At 41.7% G+C, this 19,367-nt stretch overlaps 1 protein-coding gene across 7 annotated transcripts in view; it reads left to right on the forward strand.

Moving 5' to 3' along the window:
- Tnik (TRAF2 and NCK interacting kinase) overlaps positions 1-19,367 on the forward strand; it is a 427,262-nt gene that overhangs the window by 378,971 nt on the left and 28,924 nt on the right. For all 7 annotated transcript variants that reach the window (XM_060378161.1, XM_060378162.1, XM_060378163.1 and 4 more), the window contains 2 exons: positions 5,090-5,274; positions 14,814-14,943. In XM_060378161.1, the coding sequence (XP_060234144.1) occupies positions 5,090-5,274; positions 14,814-14,943 (315 nt within the window). The remainder of the gene's footprint in view (positions 1-5,089; positions 5,275-14,813; positions 14,944-19,367) is intronic.

Here is a 19,367-nt window from a genome sequence, read left to right on the forward strand (position 1 = left end):
TACTGGGTATTGTTAGATTAATTTTGTGGGACATTAACAACACCATAGGCAACAACATCACCCTTAGCGAATGAATCCTGGCGAGTTAAGTGATCTTTTTCCTTATCTGTGGAGGCATTTTCCATTAGAAAAATAGATGGCTGTGTCCCTTGTAGATAGCTTGCTGAGAAAGACGACTGCCTCACTGCTGTTTTGTCAGACCTGCATGAACACAGCACAGCGAAATGGCTCTAAACAGGCAGGCCTTGCAACGAGTCCCAGATACCTGGAATGGGAGGCTCGCCACTACAGCTTTGAGGCTAGGGCTCTGCAAAGTATATTTTTTGTGAAATTATGTGGAAAAGCACTAGCTTCAGGGGTCAGCAAGCTACACTTCAGCCTTTTCTCCCTCCAGTGGATGCTGGCTAGGGTAAGTCCTCATAATCTCAGCCAATTTAAAAACACCTGCCCTCCTCTACCTCCACGATTGTTTAGGGTCCTTAAGGTCATGTGTACTGAGGCATTTTTTCAAGTGGAGAATGCTATAGAAAACAGATGTGATTGTTCAGGTTTGGGCCATAGGCACAGAACTGATTTTGCAAGCAGGGAAACACGGTTCTGTGACGCTGGTTCTCAAGCTCAGCCGTGACTACCTCACCATTTACAGCAATTCGGAAAGTCACTCTCCTGGTTAAGGGGTTGCCGTTTATAAAGCAATGTTTCTCCACACATCTACAGCAGAGAGGCTGCTTCTTCTCACCACTGCGTGCCATGGCCTTGCTTTTTCCTACAGTAGTAAGAGGGATAGAAAGGCTGTCACAACTTTATATCAGTCACCCAGAGCAGATCAAGAAAGAAAATTATTTTCTAGTACTGGGTACTGTAGCTGTCAATTTAAGCAGCATTCGTATGAACAATGTAAGGCATTGCAGAGTCCAGAAATTGGCATGGAGGAGGCTGTCAGGAGGAAAGTTCTCTCAAAGGTTTTAATCTGGTAACCCTGGATGTTCTAGGATTTGAAAATCACATCATTTACTTTGGTGTGCCATGCCACAATCAGATAGAGATGAGAGGGGGAAATTTTATGCCAAAATCTCTGGGGCTGTGTATCAGAGCAAACGCCCTCAGTGAACTTTAATTATCACTGGCCTGGACCACTCAAAACACAGGGAAATAATCCTGTCTACGCCAGCAGTTCTTAGCCATGATGGCTACCCCTCTTTCACCTAGCTGTTCAGCAAAATCTAAAGTCAGTCTTAGTCATTACACGAGAAAATACGAGGCAAAGCTACTGGCAGCTGTGTATACACAAAAGGGTTGGAGCTAAACATCCTATAACTTACACAGGAATTCCTCACGACAAAAATTCTCCTGGCCCCAGTGGTAAAGGTGCTACTGTTGAGAGGTCTTGACCTCAGCTTTCCCATCTATTTCCATTCCTGTTTTGATATGGCTTTCCTTCTGCAACTGTTTTCTTACTTGGATAACCCTAGATGAAATGAAAAAAAGTCTTCAAACACATTTTTCAAACTTACGTCTTGTTATTGCTACATCGGTAGTTGAGTTTTTCATAGCAGTGAATCGCAAAGGGTAGCTAGCTGGTAATGTGGCATTACTTCCTGAAGAACTGTGAAATTTTGCAACACTCTGCAGTCACTGAATGCAACTTTTGAAAACAGATACCTTTTACTTTCTCATAACCGAATGTGTGGCATGAAGTCTATGTGCAGAAGCAAACGTTGGCTGTGTGGTTAGTTTTGTTTTGTTTTTATTTAATTGGGCATTTAAAAAAAATCTGAAATTTTCTAAAATCACCCAGAGGTAGGTTGAAACTTAAATAATAAGTTAATTAATAAGCTGGACTTCTTTTCCTTCAGATGAGTCCATTGACATTAAGAGTTGCTCCAGTGGCATTCTTGTAGCTTTCCTTTAAAAAGGGGGTAAATACAACACATAAAAGAGACCAGATTAAAATTCTTTAACAATATAATGGCTCAACCAGTGGAAGTAAAACTTAAATTGACTACATTATTCAAAAAAAAAAAGAACACTAAAATGTGCATATTTTGACTAAAACCATATGGAACTGTCAGATGAAACAAGCTCACCAGGATGAAGAGTTATAGCATGAAGGAGCTAAGAAATGCTGTATCCGAGGCACCTTTGGTTAAGAGCCTCCTACGCTTTAGCATTTGCACTGTCTTATGGGAGAGGGAACAACGAACGGTGCAGTATTTTTGCCATATTTCTCTTTTAGTTAATGCCTTCTCAAATATTTTCATGCTAAATAACACTTTTATTCCCCCTCTTCATGCTTTTTAGCTTCAGGCTTGAGACAGCCAAGCAGTAAATTACCATAAAAGGCTCATTATATAGAGGAAATTGAAATTCTAAGAGAATGAAGTGTATGAAAACGATATGAATCCAGTGGTGACAATATTGCGTCACATCTATTTTCTGTAATTTTGATACCGTCCATTTTCTTCATAATGAGCCAATTAGAAACAAAAGTTCAGCTAGCCACAGAGGCTACTGGCAACGGGAGATTATTTTTCTTCAGGGGGATTGCTTTTGATTACTCATTATTGCTTCCTTGAAATTTTCATTTGTGCCCGCTCTCCAAGCTCTTACCAATTAAACTGAAAATAGATTTGCAGTTATTTTTAATTTTTCACGGAAGAGCCTTTTAATAACACAGAAGTTAAAATTCTTATTAAAAACCAAAATTATAAAGCAGGTCATAATTTTAAAGCATTGCTAAATACAGTATATATGGAAATGTAGGTCATTATAACAAGTAAAACTTTCTTGACAGTGATCAGATTATGGACTTACTAAATAATTCTACATAGATTTGATTTGTAAAAATCTCTCTTAACTTGTTCTGAAATGTCAGAGATAAGAAGGACATGCCCCGGGGTGGGGGGAAATGCATCATTAATTTAAATGATTACTAGTAATAGTATTATATTTTACTCATACTTTTTGATAGTGGAAACAAACTCCTTTAAACCATATTCTCTCTTTAAATTATAATAAAGTATAGTTTTTAATGATAAGTAACATTTTAAATGTTAGTTATGTTCTTTGATGGTCTTCCCTTATAAAAATCAAAGTATGCAGTACTTGTGTCTAATTTGTCATTTTTGCTAGTTCGGAAGCTCACCGTGTCCTCTTGCTTTCAGAGTCTTGACAAACGTGTTAACAGTTCGCTCCCATTGTGCCCCATCTAGCATGTTCTCCATAATCTTTTTGTGTGAAAAAAAAAAAGATAAATGAATCAGTAGCAATCAAGAGGAAACACACAGAAGGCTGAAACTAAGTTCTTAGCCTTTCCTGGTTTGGGTGCATTGCTTAAGAAAGGAGACATGAGTAAAGGTCTATGTGTGTGAGGAGGCTTTCCCCTTTCATAGTATGTTTTCTTTCAACACTGTTAAGCCTTTTGGATCCAAGTCTATATTTACTTTCACAGAGGGCGGAGACTGGGGTTGTGTGTTTGAGGGAGTGTGCATGGATGGGAACGCCCCAGCAAGCGTGACTATGAATAGAATATGCAGTTGGAATTTCCAGAAGCTTGCCCTTCATGGGGCCTTCATTCAGGTGGCTTCAAGACATGCCTGCTTTCTGTTTGAGACATGAAATTAAAAGGGAATGACTCTGACACATTCACTTGACTGCTTGAATTTCCTAAATTCCAGGGAAGCACCAAAGTGATTGCTCCCTGGGCATTTACCAAAATAATGGTGCCTGACAAGCAGCCACAGTACCGGAATGCCATGGCATATGGGTGCCTCAAAATTTCAATTACCATTAACTATGCATGTTTATCATAATTTTTCTTCTAATTGGGGTCAATTAGCCAATATCATTTATGTCACTGGGGTTAATCCTACATCAGGTAAATTGGACAAATACATTTCTGGACTGAAATAAAGAGAGAATATGGCCAATTTTTTTGGGAAAAATAAATGTGGGATTTAGTATTTTTCAACGAGTTTTTTTCTCCCTAACTCCCTGTCTCTTGCTGAATGCTCTGATTCCCACATGGGTCCCTAAATAGGGAGAAATGGTAAGACCAATGTCAAATTGCTTTTTCCTCATTTGCATGCTTCGTGCCATGGGCAGTTTAACCCATGCAAAGTAGAGCGGCCATGCTTCTGCAGAACTGCCTCCCTCCGCCTTGCTCTGAAAGCATGTCCATCAGAGGTAGTCAGATGTTGAGCACACCGCCCTGCCCTCTGCCTGGTGACTAAGCCCTGCCTCATCACATCCATAAGGCTAGAGGTCTCATCACACTCATGGAGAACTGGAAAACTATCTCTTCCTTTGGGTGTTTACACATTCATCTCAGCATTACTTTGTAAGGGTTTCCGCCAGGTGACTGGAATTTATAAGTTAAAAATGAAACACCTGTCGTTCTGGAAGAGACTTGTTTGTTTGTTGTTTGTTTGTTTGTTTGTTGTTTGTTTGTTATTCCTCTTGATTTACTCAGCTCTGTGGCTCTAAATTTCAGTGGCATTAGGATTTGGGGTGGGCTGTCATTTGATGTAGTATCTTTGCTCTTTGGGGAATAATTTCACACCAAATGAACCTTGGAAACTCTGTTCTATGAGTGATGCTAGTTTTCAATCCAGTAGCCCTCACAATGGAAGAAAAGCCATCATCATGGCTTTGGGCAAGAATTCCAGGATACTTGGGGAACAAATTTTAATCCCATTTTCCCATTCAACTCTGAGGGTGACCAACTTCACCCTCTCAAAATAACAAGAAAACGCAACATCTGTACGTATGTGCATGCACACAGCATGGCATGCACATATGTGCACATGCGTAGTCAGTCCCAGGATAGCCATTGGTTTTGAACAAAGTTTGAATTGATTTCATCTCCCGTCTCTTAGCTCCTACACACCACAAACATTGTTTTCTTAGTTCCATACAGTAACTGTGTATGTCACAGTTCTCTCTAGAGCTTCTTACTTTCTTTTTTTTTTTTTCTTTTTTTTTTTTTTTTCTTTTTTTTCTTGTTGCTTAAGCTGGAGCGATGACTGGCTGGGAGATACAGCTTCAGTTGGAACTACACTTCATGTGCTTACAAACTTTTCTTTTGTAGGATCTGACGGCATTAGCCAAAGAATTAAGAGAACTTCGGATTGAAGAAACAAATCGCCCACTGAAGAAGGTGACGGATTACTCTTCCTCCAGCGAGGAGTCGGAGAGTAGCGAGGAAGAAGAGGAAGATGGCGAGAGCGAGACGCATGATGGGACAGTGGCTGTCAGTGACATCCCCAGACTAATGTAAGAGCTTTTGTGGCTGTTGTTTTGAGATAGCGTCTATAATAGGTTGCCCGGGAATTTCTGTGCTTGAGCTAGCCTTCTTCTTCAGCCTCCAGTGTAGCTCGGATAACAGTTACATCTCACCACGCCTGGACCTAGACTGTTTCAAATGAAGACCAGGAAGGAACTGAGTTTCCAAACCAAAGTCTGAGAAATGCTAGCTAAATACAAATGACACATAGGTCACTGACAAAGGGAACTGGCTTCGGGGAATTGAGTTCTCATTGGAACATAGTTCTATAACTATCTCTCTGCATAGACGCAGTCACCTAGAGCACATAGCATGTCTAGGCCTGTGTGTGCTCTGCCTGCTCATTGCTGTTGGGCCTGCTGTCCTTTAAAGACGGCTCTTTCTTTGTTCTTTTCACCCCTAATACAAACGATATTGACAGCAAGACTGCTGGCACATGTCTCTCCACCTATGAATAAAAGAATAAGATTGTGGACTGTGGTGACATTTATCGATTAAAATGAACAGATGTATACCCCACCCACCACCATGGCCACCAATAAACAAGGATGAATGCACATGGCAATGGGTGTTAACACCCCCCAATGAGAGAACCAGGAGTCACATAGCCATTCAAGGACGTTCAAAGAGTCATTGTTTTTCACTCCATCCTCTTCAGTGTCTTTTTTTATTTGATCCCTTTTCTATCTTTTTGAAAATATATATACATATGTATTTACATGTATGTCCATGTTGACATGCTTGCAGTGTACATGCTGTACACAGGTCCATGTCCACATGGAGGCCAAAAGTCAGTGTTGGATGTCATTCTTCAGATGTTGTCTACGTTTTTTGGTTTTAGACAGATACTCTCATTGGCCTGATGCTCACTGAACGGATCCCCTGTCTCCACCTCCTCCGTGCCAGGATTACCAGTGTGTACCACTGCACCTGGCCTTCATGCTCACATGGCAAGCATTTTACCAACTGAGCCATCTCCTCAGACTCTGATCCTTTTTTTCTGCCACCAGCATCTTTATGTACTCTTCTCAAACTCTTCACAGTCTTATCTTTATATATTTTTGTCTCTATGTATGTCTACCTAAATCATAGTCTTTGTTTAGTCTTAGTTTTCTTTCTGCCTCCAACATGAATAGGAAGCACAGCGAGTCTTGTTCATTAGAGTGGAATCTTGGGTTGGTTCTTTCCGTCCCTTTTTTCTTTCTTTCTTTTCTAAGGTGTCATTGCCATGGTTTGACATAACACTGATGAAATACAGTGCTACCTTCCCCATCTTCACTCTCGTTCCCCTTCATTTCTTTGGATTAGCTATCAGTATTGATCACCAGGACATACTCAGTCTGCTGAGAGAATATGTCATCACACTATAATTATTGTCTTGCTCAACAGACTACAGAAAGATGGGGATGACCAGACAGTCTGTGGAGGAGGCCTCCCCAAGCAGTTCTGAGAGACAAATCCAATAACCATTATTGTAAATCCATGCTTGTGATTTTACTTTTGGTTATTCAATTATCACCAGCTATAAATATGCTAGGACATGACATTTGAAACAGTTTGTATTAAATTGTCTTTGAACAGCAAATAAAATTGTTCTAGAGGCAAAACTATTAAGCCAGAACATCTCTACAGAACATGAATTTCTGTTTTGTCTTGACTCAGCATTGTTCAATTCTTCTAACATATTCTAATAAAATTCCCTCTAAAACACTGAGCATACAGCTACTGGGATAAAAGCTGGTGATGAAATTAAAAGAATTGCAAACTCCCTACTATGTGTTAAAGACTATGCTGAAGGGGATGAGATTGGAAAGTGCTTACTTATAGTCTGTCTTCAAAGTTCACATTCTTCTTTATAGAGATAAATTCCACATGGGAGGATACAAGATAGTCTAATAGTTTGGGACAAAGAGAGATAATTTGTGTAAAAGTGTAAAAATAGCATTCTAAGCCCCTACAATACTCTGTAACTCTTTGAATGATGTTTCCCCTCTGCATTCTAAAGGAGAATTAAAATTTATTTTCCAGAGCAGAATGTCCATCTTTCTAACATTCCCTCAACTGCATTGTGCTTCTCTCTGCCTTCTGATAGTATATCCCTTTGAAAGTCACAGCTCAGCCTGCTCCTAAGAGCCATCCCCTCCTGCCTTCTCCACCAACTTCTCCACTGTGACTATCATCTCGCCAGTAGCCCTAAGTTTACATGTAATGTCTTGAGTCAAGACTGTCACTGTGCTTGCCTCCCTGTTTGAATGGTGGAGGTCCCTGAGGATGAGCATCATGACTTATCCATCTCTCTACTCTGAATACTTTGTTGTGTCTGGAATTGAGAGGCTCTCCAATAACCATGACTAGACCACAGAGTGGAAATAGCAAGACCAGACCTCCAAGAGCAGGTGTATGGCCTGATCGAAAGGATAGGCATGCATGTCAGTAACCTGAATAACAGCAAGGAAGACAGATAAGAACACACAGTAAGACTAGAAAGCCCAGGCAGGGAGAAGAGTTGAAGGAAACGCGCCAAAGACTGAGGGTGGTGTAAACATGGAAGCTGTGGCAATGATGGAAAATCTGGATTAGAAACACCAAAGCAATAGTGGATAAGTTAGCACGCAGCCACTGGGATCTGTCTGTGACTTGAACCAGGGTGTGGCATGAGCAGTGCTATGTTTGAGGGAGGGTACTTCAGCAGGACAATTTCGGAAAAGACACCACCGGCAAAGACCTTCACAGGCCCTGTTGCTATAACTTGGGGAACGAGTGATAAGCTGAGGCTACCAAGGAATGCTTATGGGGAAGGCAAGATCTGATGTGGTTGTTAAAGTCTTGGAAGTTGTAGATAGATTGAGAAATAATTGTCCATTAAAGACGACTGAAAATAGTATATGTGTGAGATATAAACAGAGAAGGGAAACAGAGGGGTAGTGCGTGTGTGTGCACGTGTGTCTGTCTGTCTGTGATCCAGTTGGCCTGAACTGTAGATGTATTTCCATGAGCATTTAAAACAGAGACAGTCTGCTGTCCTCTAACATAGTACTCACATGCATTAGGAATTTCACACTATTAAAACGCCATTATAACATAGCTACTTCTGTACAAACTGAACGCTTTGGAGCTATAGTATCTCTACAAGTTTTTAACCACTTTTTTCCTTTGTTAAGGTAAAATGTTCATGCTTTATGTTACCTATATTTTAGAGGGAAAAATAAAGATATATTGTAACTCAGTTCACTTCTGTGAGGTGCACACAGAGCAAGTGTCTCAGAGATGAAGGCTCAGGCTTTCACACAGCCAGCCATGGGTCCCAGTGTTCAAATAAAAGACTGCCCTGCTATAGCTTCAGATTATTACATGTTCTGTAATCTCTAACAGTGTGTTGTAAGTTTGAGTTCCCTGACCAGCGGATTGCACTTCGCAATGCTTGATGCGTAAGTGGGCGAAAGGAGTGGAAGACAATAGCCCCAAGCATAAGTGATCACCACTGACCTAAGAGTTGTACAGGACTTTTATTATATGCATGTCACCAAATATATGATAGCCATGGCCTGTGCTTATGGTCAGGAAAAGCAAACGGCTTATAGGATAGGAAGAACAAGGCCAGTTTGCATCATGAGGAGCAAGCTGAAGAGGCGCCCTAGTGTCAGAACCCTCCCTCCAGTGCCAACCCACACTCCACGACAGTATAGTAAGGTCCTGTCTGTGGGCTGAAGAGAGGGCTCAGGGATTAAGACTCCTACTGTTTTTCTGGAAGTTCGAGTATAGGACTGTTGCCTACTTCAGGTGACTCACTGGCACCTGTAGCCCCAAGCCCCCAGTACCCAACATTCTCTGCTGGCCTCCACAGGCACCGCCACACATGCAGCATACACTCACAAATTCACATAAACGAAACCCGAAAATGATTTTTAATAACAAGGTAACCATGTGACCATGTACTTGTAGCCCAGTGCATTTTGTACAGTCTCATGTGATGCCATCTAGATAATGAAAGCCCCATGGCTTTTCTTTTCCTCCTCCGGTTCTCACTAAAACACCACAGCTCTAACCCTTTGCCCATATCCCCAGCTACTGCAGGGCCTCCTTCACAAGTCCTGTGGCTCTTGTGCCTTTTATGCTCTGGGGTGACTGGCCATGCTGTATTCTTCAATCCCTACATGCCTGTGCATTCCTGTGGCTAACGATGAACTCTTCGGTGTCCCTACAGATGTGCTTTTCCCAGTACATCCGTTCCTTGGAGCAGGAATACCCACCTTATCCCTCTTTCTTCCGGAAGTGGAGCGGATCTGTAGCACTCCTATGCTCTTGAGACTGTATGCTTTAGTTGAGGAATCATGTCTCGCCCAGCTTTTCTATCCACTACCTTCGGCCAAACCAAGGACCTTTTGGAAAGCAGGTGCCCAAAAAGCACGTATTGAATTGAATGGAGCTGAATTAAATCAGTGCCTCCTGGAGGGCTTTGACAAATCCAATTAGGGGGAATTATTGTTCCAAACCAGTAGTCTAATTACAGGAAATTTCCTATACTTTTTTCATTTGAATCAGTGGTGGGATTTTATTGTTTGTTTTGATTTAATTTGGTTTGTTGTTTTTTTGTGTTGTTTTTTTTTTTACCATCTTCATAGGATTTTGGATAGCTTATTTTTTCCTACCCAATCTCTATATTAAGAAAAATTACTCCTAGAACAAAGGATAGTTAATGCAATAAGGTTTCCTGCGTAAGCTCTATATTAAGAAAAATTATTTGTAGAACAATGGGTAGTTAATGAAATAAGAGGTTATATTTGTTGCTTGAGCCTTAGCGGTTTTTTTTTTCTCCCAGCCCCATTCTTTTATTGTTAGTAAGCATTACATTTTAATGGTAGCTGCAGTTTTATAGGAAAATCAGGTAATGCCAGGGTTCACTGTTCCTGCTCCATCACTTTCTCCATGCAGTCTCGAGGCGGAATCAGCTTGTGTTGTAACTACTGAGCAGCATCAACACTGACCGCTCAGGTTGGCCAGGCTTGCTTAGCTTTTACCCTAAAGGACTTTGTTCTGCCATGTTGCATTTAGTTATTACAACTTCTTAGACCCCTCTCATTGGCTGGGACAATTTCTCAGACTGTATTTCCGTGTGGAAGGAAGTGCTAGCGGTTATTTACGTGTGTTGCAGATTGTTCCTCTTTGGGAGTTTGGAGCTTTGTTTGATGTGTATGACTGTTTTACCTGCATGTATGTCTACGCAGTGTGTACATGCTTGGTGGAAATCAGAAGAGAGTGCTAGGTCCCCTGAAACTGGAATTAGAGATGGTTGTGAGCTCCCATGTGGGCGCTGGAAATTGAGTACCAGTGCTCTGAAAAATCTACAGGTACTCTTCATTTCTGAGCCACCTATCCAGCATCAACCAACCTCGTTTTTTAAATGTATACACCTTAGATTTATTCTTTGTGCTGTAAAGTCCTATGAACAGAATTATTTTGCTTTTCTATACTAACCACTGGATTATCAAAACTTAAGTTGCCACATTCCAGCAAACCCAATGCCAAAGATACCTTCTTCAGTATAAGACGACAAAAGTTAGAACTGGGTGTCTAGTTGTCCAATTGTTTTTGCAGCTAATTACTCATCAGTATACAAAAGCCCTGTGCTTTGACAGTAAGCCTGAATCAAGTCTCTTCTAGGGACACTAAGGACACTAAGAAAAGCCTTTGGCCCTAAAACTTTCAGTCATGCACTCAACACTCACTAGGTGCCTCTAGAAAATCACGCGTATCACACAACATCAAGGACACAAACACAGATAAGATCCGATCACTAAAGAACTTTATGTTGATGCAGTGATAGAAAATCTCAGAGGACCATGTACAAACAGGTGGAAAGCCGTCTGAACCATCTTCTGTGCTAAAAGATGTATTATCTAGACAAAGACAGAGATTAGAAAAATAAAGGTACTGGGGAACAGGTCAGACTTAAACCACCACGGGTTTTGTCATGTAATATGCACAAAAAGCAACCATAAGTTAAATGTTGCCAGGGTTAGGAGAGAGTAGGATTTCCTTTAAAACTTCCATTTGAGACAAGAACCCAGTAATACCTTTAAAGCCACAGGAAGGACCTTTAACTTTTAGCTGCCATTGACAAAGGCCTACTGAAGGTTAGGAGACTTAAAAAAAAAAAAAAAAGCCACACAGTCCACTGCGCAGTGAATTTGAAGGGCAAGATTACCATTAATGAAAGAGAAGCCAACCTCATTGAGATACCTTAAAAAGAAATGAAAAGAAAGGACAGAAAATTATTTGAGATATGGTTACAACACTATAGGAGGGACCTAGGTTGAACATAGGGAAAATAAGAGAAAGTGATATCAAGAATGGTGAGGAGTTTCTAGTACAATAAACCAATGGTTTTAAAGCTACTTATTCAGTAACTACTACATGAGGAAGGCCATGACATCAGCTGCCATCCAGGTATATAAATGTCCAACTGAAAGTAAAACAATAAGTGATTGAGTAAAAAGCTTACATGTATTTATTTATTATTACAGGAGAAATGGGTGGTCATAGCAAAGACCATTGATTAGAGCCTGCCAAAAGACTATACAAAAATGAAGCAGAGTCTTAGAGACCTGTTGCAGTTCAGAAGACCCCATGGAGGAGATAGTCACAGAATAGCAAAGGAAGGCAGGACCAGAAACAGGTCAGGGAACAGGAAAAATAAGCCACGCAGACTCAGGCCTGCTGTGTTAAAGCGTGGGCTGCACTTTGCCTTTTGAAAAGAAATGTGTAGGGAGGTGATTTGAATATGTGGAAAGTTTTGGAAAAATTCTGTAATCAAAAGCCATTGCATTATCTTGAACACATGCAGAAAGAATAGTTCCTGGTAGAGGCACTTAGCATGAGGCACAGAACCTAAAAATATATGTACAAAATGTTAATAACTCAACATTCCTACATAGCGGGACTGCCTTGGGCTGGCTAAGAGGAGTTGCTTATGATATAAAAAGCAAATTAACTAAGGAATAACTACAGATTGGCTTTTGTTCCACCTATAAGAAATATTGTTGATCAAGGTAATGTAAAATATAACTTCAAACAGTCTAAAACAGATGAGGTAGTTATGTCCCATAAAAGGCCAAGAATAAAAAAGGACTTGAGCAAAAACATATCCTCAGTTAAAAATATTTAGCAAGGATTAAAATACACAGTGGACAATAAAATGCCTGTTAATACCTGCTATTGGCTAATAATTGACATGTAAATCAAATCTCTTCAGTGAATTTTAAACCTTTATAACGACCCAGAAAAAAACTGGACTTGCTAGAAGTGACCACATAAGCATCTGAAAGAATATATTGGCAGAAGAAATTATTGTATTTAATTGTTGCTATGAGATTTACATGGAAAAGAAATGGCCAAGAAACACATAAGGAAATGTTCAACATCCTTAGTAATCAGGGAAATGCAAATCAAAATGACTCTGAGATTCCATCTCACACCTATCAGAATGGCTAAGATCAAAACCTCAAGTGACAACACATACTGATGAGGTTGTAGAGAAAGGAGAACCCTCCTCCCTTGCTGGTGGGAGTGCAATCTGGTGCTTTCTCAGAAAATTGGGAACAGCTCTACCTCAAGACCCAGTTATACCACTCCTGGGCATATACCCAAAAGGTACATACAGCAAGGACACTTGCTCAACTATCTTCATAGCAGCTTTATTCATAATAGCCAGAAACTGGAAACAACCCAGCTGTCCCTCAACTGGAGAACAGCTAAAGAAACTGTGGTACATCTACACAATGGAATACTATCCAGCTATTAAAAACAAGGACATCATGAAATTTGCAGGCAAATGCATGGATCTGGAAAAGATCATCCTGAGTAAGGTAACCCAGAACCAGAAAGACACACATGGTCTATACTCACTTCTAAGCAGATGATAGTCATACAATTCAGGATAACCTATATTACAATCCACAGACCTAAAGAAGCTAAATAACAAGGAAGCTCCTACGGAGGATGCTTAATTCTCATTCAGAAGGGAAAATAGGCTAGACACCAGAAGCAGCTGAAGAGAGGGAACAGGATGGGAGTCTACCATAGATGTCCTCTGAAAGACTCCACCCAGCAGGGAATGGAAGCAGATTCTGAAACTCACAGCCAAACTTTGGGCAGAGCACAGCGAGACTTACAGAAGAGTGTAGGGATAGAGGAACAGAAGGGGAAAGGAGCTCTACAAGAATACCTACAGAGCCAACATATCTAGACCCAGAGGGTCCTGAGGATATTGATGCACCAACCAAGGACCATGCATGGAGAGGACCTAAACCCCCTGCTCAGATGCAGCCTATAGGCAGCTCAGTTTCCTTGTGGGTCCCCTAGTAAGGTAACCAGGAGCTATCTCTGACATGAACTCTGTTGCCTGGTCTTCAGTCACTTCCCCCTGGCAGGCAGCCTTTCCAGGCCACAGAGGAAGAGGATGCAGGCAGTCCTGATGAAACTTGATAGTCTGTGGTCAGATGGTAAGGGAGGAGAGCTCCCCTTTCTTTAAGGACTAGTGAACAGGCATGGGGGGAAGAGAGAGGGAGGGTAGAAACAGGAGAAGAGTGAGAGGGCTACAACTGGGATGTAAAGTGAATAAATTATTTCTTGGAATTAAAAAAAAAAAGGAGAAGGAGCCAGCAGAGGAAACAAACAGGCACAAAAAAGTAGATCAAGGTTCTCAATTGTCAAGAAGGTTGTGGACTAGGGGGAAGCATGAGGACCCATGAGTTCAACATCCAACATCTATGTAAACCTGCCATACAGTGACACATGCTTTTAATCCCACTTCTGGGACAACAGAGACAGGAGGATTCCTGAGGCTCACTGACCTAATTGACCTAGCCTAATTGGTGAGTTCCAGGTCAAAAACCTTGTCTCAATGGAAGCAGATGGATTTCCTTAGGATAAAACCCAACTCCAGCTTCCCCCACATGATATGGCATGCAAACATGCTTGTGCACATGCAAACATACACAGAGATAGAGATAGAGACCAATCTTAAAGAATTAAAAATGGCAGTAAGCATTGTTAAAGACTTATGAAGGCTGGTGGGATTGGACATAGACAGGTTTTAGGACAGTGTCTTAGATAAACTGTCTCCTGGAATAAAAGTAGAGGAAGGAGAAGGAGCCAGCCAAGAGCCAAGCAGAGGAAACAGCAGGTACAAAAGTATGTCAAGGTTCCCCTTTGTCAAGAAGGCCATGGACTGGGAGGAAGTCAGTAGCACCTCATCTACCGGAACACTCTTTCCATTATTTTCTTGGGGAGCAGAAAGCTCTCACAGTCTGAGTTGAGAATAGGGTGGAAAAATAAGATGCTGCAGAAACAGAAAGCCCAATCTAGAAACATTCATACAGAATGTCCTTAAAGTCATGCAGTAATCACACAAATAATATAAATGGCACATGTTATGTCATGTACATTTTCCACAATATCAAGTGGTGACAGGAAATGGTATTTCCCTAAACTTATGCCATGCCATGACTACTGTTTCTTCCCATCGCAGACCCACAGGGGCTCCAGGAAGCAATGAGCAGTACAACATGGGAATGGTAGGGACGCACGGGCTGGAGGCTCCTCATGCGGACACCTTCGGCAGCAGTATTTCAAGAGAAGGAACCTTGATGATCAGAGAGGTGAGTCGGTGGAACAGCTGTCAGAAGGAAGTGCAGAACTAAAGTGGGTTTTCTGTTCAAACTTTTACATAGAGTGCGTATAACATATAATGGAAATATGCTAGCTAACGATAGGAACCTGTGTTTCTAAGCACTTGAGTGATTTTAATCGTCTGGCTTCTTCTTGTTTGTGTCCTCCCAAGTTTCTGCAGAGTGACTTAATGGCATTAGTCCCAATTCTTCAATACGAACTATGCAAATCAGAATATAAAATCTGAGTCTGGGGACATAAACTTGAAAACACAGATGTTCCCAACACCAGGAAAACAGAAATGAATGGCCTCTTAACAGCAATGGTGGTTTTGTGAGCCTCTTCCCCCATGGTTTCATCCTTATGGATTCCATATAAAATGCTCAATAGTTCCAAGAAACTGTGCTATATTCCTATCTCATTAAATTAACTTTTGAAAAAAAAAACAAAAACAGTGAACTATTGGCCCTAGAGAACAAAGAAACACAGAAATCAACCAAAAAGCATACCTTTGGCATGTATTTTCAACTTTGGATTTTGAGGGTTTTTTAATTTTTTTGTTCAGTTATTTCTATACGTATCTTTATACATACAACCTGCATGTAGGTCTGTGTAACAGGTGCATATCTAATGTCCACAGAGGCCAGAAGACGGTGTTAGATCCGCTGGTTCTGAGGTTGTAGGCAGTTGTAAACTGCCATGTGAATCCTGGGAATGGAACCCAGGTTCTCTGGAAGAGCAGCCAGTGCTCTTAACTGCTATGCCTTCTCTCCAGCCCTTGGGAAGATTTTTTTTGCTCATTAATTTTGGGGACATGATTTCATTTGATGGGAATCACATGTTCCTGTCACCTGTCCTTCCACTGTGCTTCCAATGGTATCTTTATGAACCTGAAATGCCCCCCAAGAAATGGGAACCCATCTTCTCATCTCATTTCATGCGAGTTTGAGAAAATAATGGCAAGCAACATTGGGAAATGTCACCACATCTTTCCCTACAGCTGTTTTTATCCTCTGTAAAATTTCCTAAATAGATTACAGAGATGTATCAGTGGATAAAGAGCTTGCCATACAATATGAAGACGGGAATTTGGATCCCCAGAACCCACAAAAAGCCAAGCAGGTGTGGCGGCCACTTGAAGTCCCAGCACTCTGGAGGCAGAGACAGGGAATCCCTGGAGCAAGCTGGTTACTTAGACTAGCCAGAATTGGCAGGCTCTGGGTTGTGAGGAGACTGACACAACTCATAAAACGGACAGAAATCAAGGGATTGCATCAATTGTAGACACTACACACACAACAAACCATTCATAAATAGCAGCATATGTTTTGTAAGATGATTGACAACATGAAATGGGCTACTTAATAAATGTCTTTGATAAAAGTTAACTATTTTCATTATCACCATAAAATCCAGTCCCCTCTGGCTTCTTATCACAACCCACTCTTCCCTCTAAAGCATTCTCTCTCTTCAAATAACAGGGCTAGGAATCTCCAGTCACAGACTTTGCTCTCCAGAAAGGCAGAGAGCCTCTCATTTTTGTGAGGAAGAAAGAAACTGTGGTTTTGAAAAAAACAAGGCCTTTGAGGTAAAACCGGCAGTGTGGCTGTAGCTAGACTACCAGCTCACAAAGCATCTTGCTCGGATTTATTTCATGGCCCTGTCAAATCTTTCAAGAAGACTTTGAAGAAGGCTTTCACATATGCCTTCGATGAAGAATGGACTTGGCTGCCAGGGTTGGCCTTGTGTGGTGCTGGAATATAAAACTCCCAGAGCCGTGAATGGGTTATTTTAATACAGGGGGAGGGGGTTACTATCCAGAGAGCTTACCACACAAGAGACGGCGTTCTAGAGTGACTTGCTCTTCTACTCTCCCAAGTAGAAACAGCCAAGTTTCTAACATGAGTGTTACAAGAGTCATTATCTACACGGAGACATTTAGAGCTGCGCACTCATTCCAGTTGCGAACAGCACCCAGTCAGTCCATATTACCATATTATGGAAAGCACCCAGCATTTGATGACCATGACCACCAGCACCTCAAAATCATAGGCCCCTGTATCTTGTGTGAAGCTGACCTCCTTGAGGAAACCGTGGACCATTTGTCTTCTCACTTTCCACATTCCACTTTTACCAGTGTAGGTTTTTAGTTTGTTTGTTTTGTCTTGTTTATTGTATGTACAAGTAAGTATGAGCACATATGTCTGCATACATAAAGAGGCCAAGGAACCACTTTGGGTATCTTTCCCCAAGTGTCAACCTCTTTTTCTTTATTGAGACAAGGTCTCTCACTGACCTGGGTCTTGCCAAGTAAGCTAAGCTGCCTGGCCAGCAAGCCTAGAGGTCTACCTGTCTCTGCTTCCCAAACCCTAGAATTAACATGAATCTTGGGAATTGAACTCAGGTCTTCAGGCTTGCAAGGCCACCACTTATCTCGTAAGGCATCTCTTCAGCCCCAAAGTATGGGGTCTTAAAATAACAAACTGTGTTAATCAAGATACTCCAGATAAAAGGAGATGAGAAGAGAGCAGAGAGGAGAAGAGATGGGGGAGAGAGTGCGAGAGTATGAGAAAATGGCTTGTGTGGTTATGGAGGCCAAGAAATCCAGTGGTCCCTGCACCTGTGGTACTATGAATCCTAGTGCAGAAGGGGATAAGGATGAGATAAGATGTCCCAACTCCCATGGTGAGCAGGACTGGGACGAGGCAAGTTGTGGGCTCTGGGAATGGCTCAGTGGGTAAAATGCATTTGCCACACAAGGATGAGAACCTGAATCCATGAGAAGCCAGAACTGATAGTTTGCATACATAATCCCAGTGCCTCTACAGTGAAATTAGAAGCAATGACAGGAGAATCCCCAGAGGCTTGTGTTCAGATAGCCTGGACTACACAGTACTGGCCAGCAAGAGACTGTCTAGATAGGCTGGAAAGTGAGGACCAATACCAAGGTTATTCTTTGACCTCTGTAGGCATTACTATGACATGTGAGCCCACATTCACAAATACACCCCACATGTATCACACACATTTATTTACACAATTTCTTTGTTATATTCTGGACCTCTTGGTTTTGGCTAACCCAATTTAGGAATGATAATCTACCTGCCAACTCCATCAATTCAAAAGCTCATCTTCTTGTTGATGCTCAAAAAAACAATGTAAGACACACCCAGAAATAATGTTTAATCTGGACAACCTGGTGGCTCAGTTAAGTTGGCACATAAAATTAACCACCAAATGAGCTTTAAGGTTTAAAAAAAATCTGTTAAAACACATGTATTTTAAAAACTTAGTTCAGACTACAGGAAAAGAAAACAAAATTGACAAACCTATTATGATAAGGTTTAGCTTAAGTGTAAGTTCACTTCCACAGGGTTGATTGATATCAGGGACTCATTCAACTCACTCTTATATGAGTACAAAAGAAAGCTCTATATGCTAGCCGTACTACCTATGCTGTGTCACACCCAAAGTGCCACTGGGGTGCACACCCTGGGTGCTAGCCCCCTGCTTTCCCCTGTCTGATCTTACACCTCCATGAAACCATTTTTACTCTGCTAGAGTGTGCCATGTCAGCCCTCGCCAGCCATCTTGACTGCAGTGGCCCATCGCCTGGAAATGCTATTCTGCTTTTCTTACTCCTTCCCATTCCTTTCTGCCTCAGCTTTCTCTTCTAGAAGCCTTTTCTGGGGCTCAGTGGCCCTCTGCTCATAGTACTTTCCTGAAGCTATGCATGCCATCTCCACTATCTAGCTGCCTACCCAACTAAATGAGAACACTAGTGTGTACCATGAAGCCTCCCTTTATTATAAATAAAAAAGAAAGAACACACTTTTACAGAGTTTAAGGGGGAATATGGAGAGTTGCAGATAACACACAGAGAAGAGTTGAAATTCACAAGCTGCATGCATATTCCATGGAAGGAACCCAAGGTAAAGTCAGTGTGATGCCTGAGTAGAGATGGAACCTGAAGCTAAAAAGCCACAAGGGATTAGGTGGCTTCCATGTGCACTCTCCTCACCCTCACCTTTGCTTGCCTCCTCCCTTCCCTGTTCTCTTCACAGACCCCTTTCCTCCCTGTCTGCAAACAGGTGTTCTCATCTCTTCTTGTTCCATTATAAGATCTTCACCATAGCCCAGCTGAGCTGCTGGCAAAGATTGCTCCACATCTCCCAATCTACATGGTCCATTTTACTGGGAACTTGGTCCCACTTGTCACGGGTTTCCACTCCTGGTCCAATAAGCTGTGATAGTAGGGCTCTCATGGTGCGACAGCGCATCCCAGAGCCACTGCACGACACCACCAGACAGCCGAGACTTAATGCCTCACTGTGCTGTCCTGCACTGTGCTGTCTCCATCTGTAAGGCTGATGAAGGCCAGCTCACAGTGCTCCTATGATCACTCAACAGCACA

This window comes from Meriones unguiculatus, chromosome 2 (genome assembly GCF_030254825.1).
Source record: "Meriones unguiculatus strain TT.TT164.6M chromosome 2, Bangor_MerUng_6.1, whole genome shotgun sequence".
Lineage (NCBI taxonomy): Eukaryota > Metazoa > Chordata > Mammalia > Rodentia > Muridae > Meriones > Meriones unguiculatus.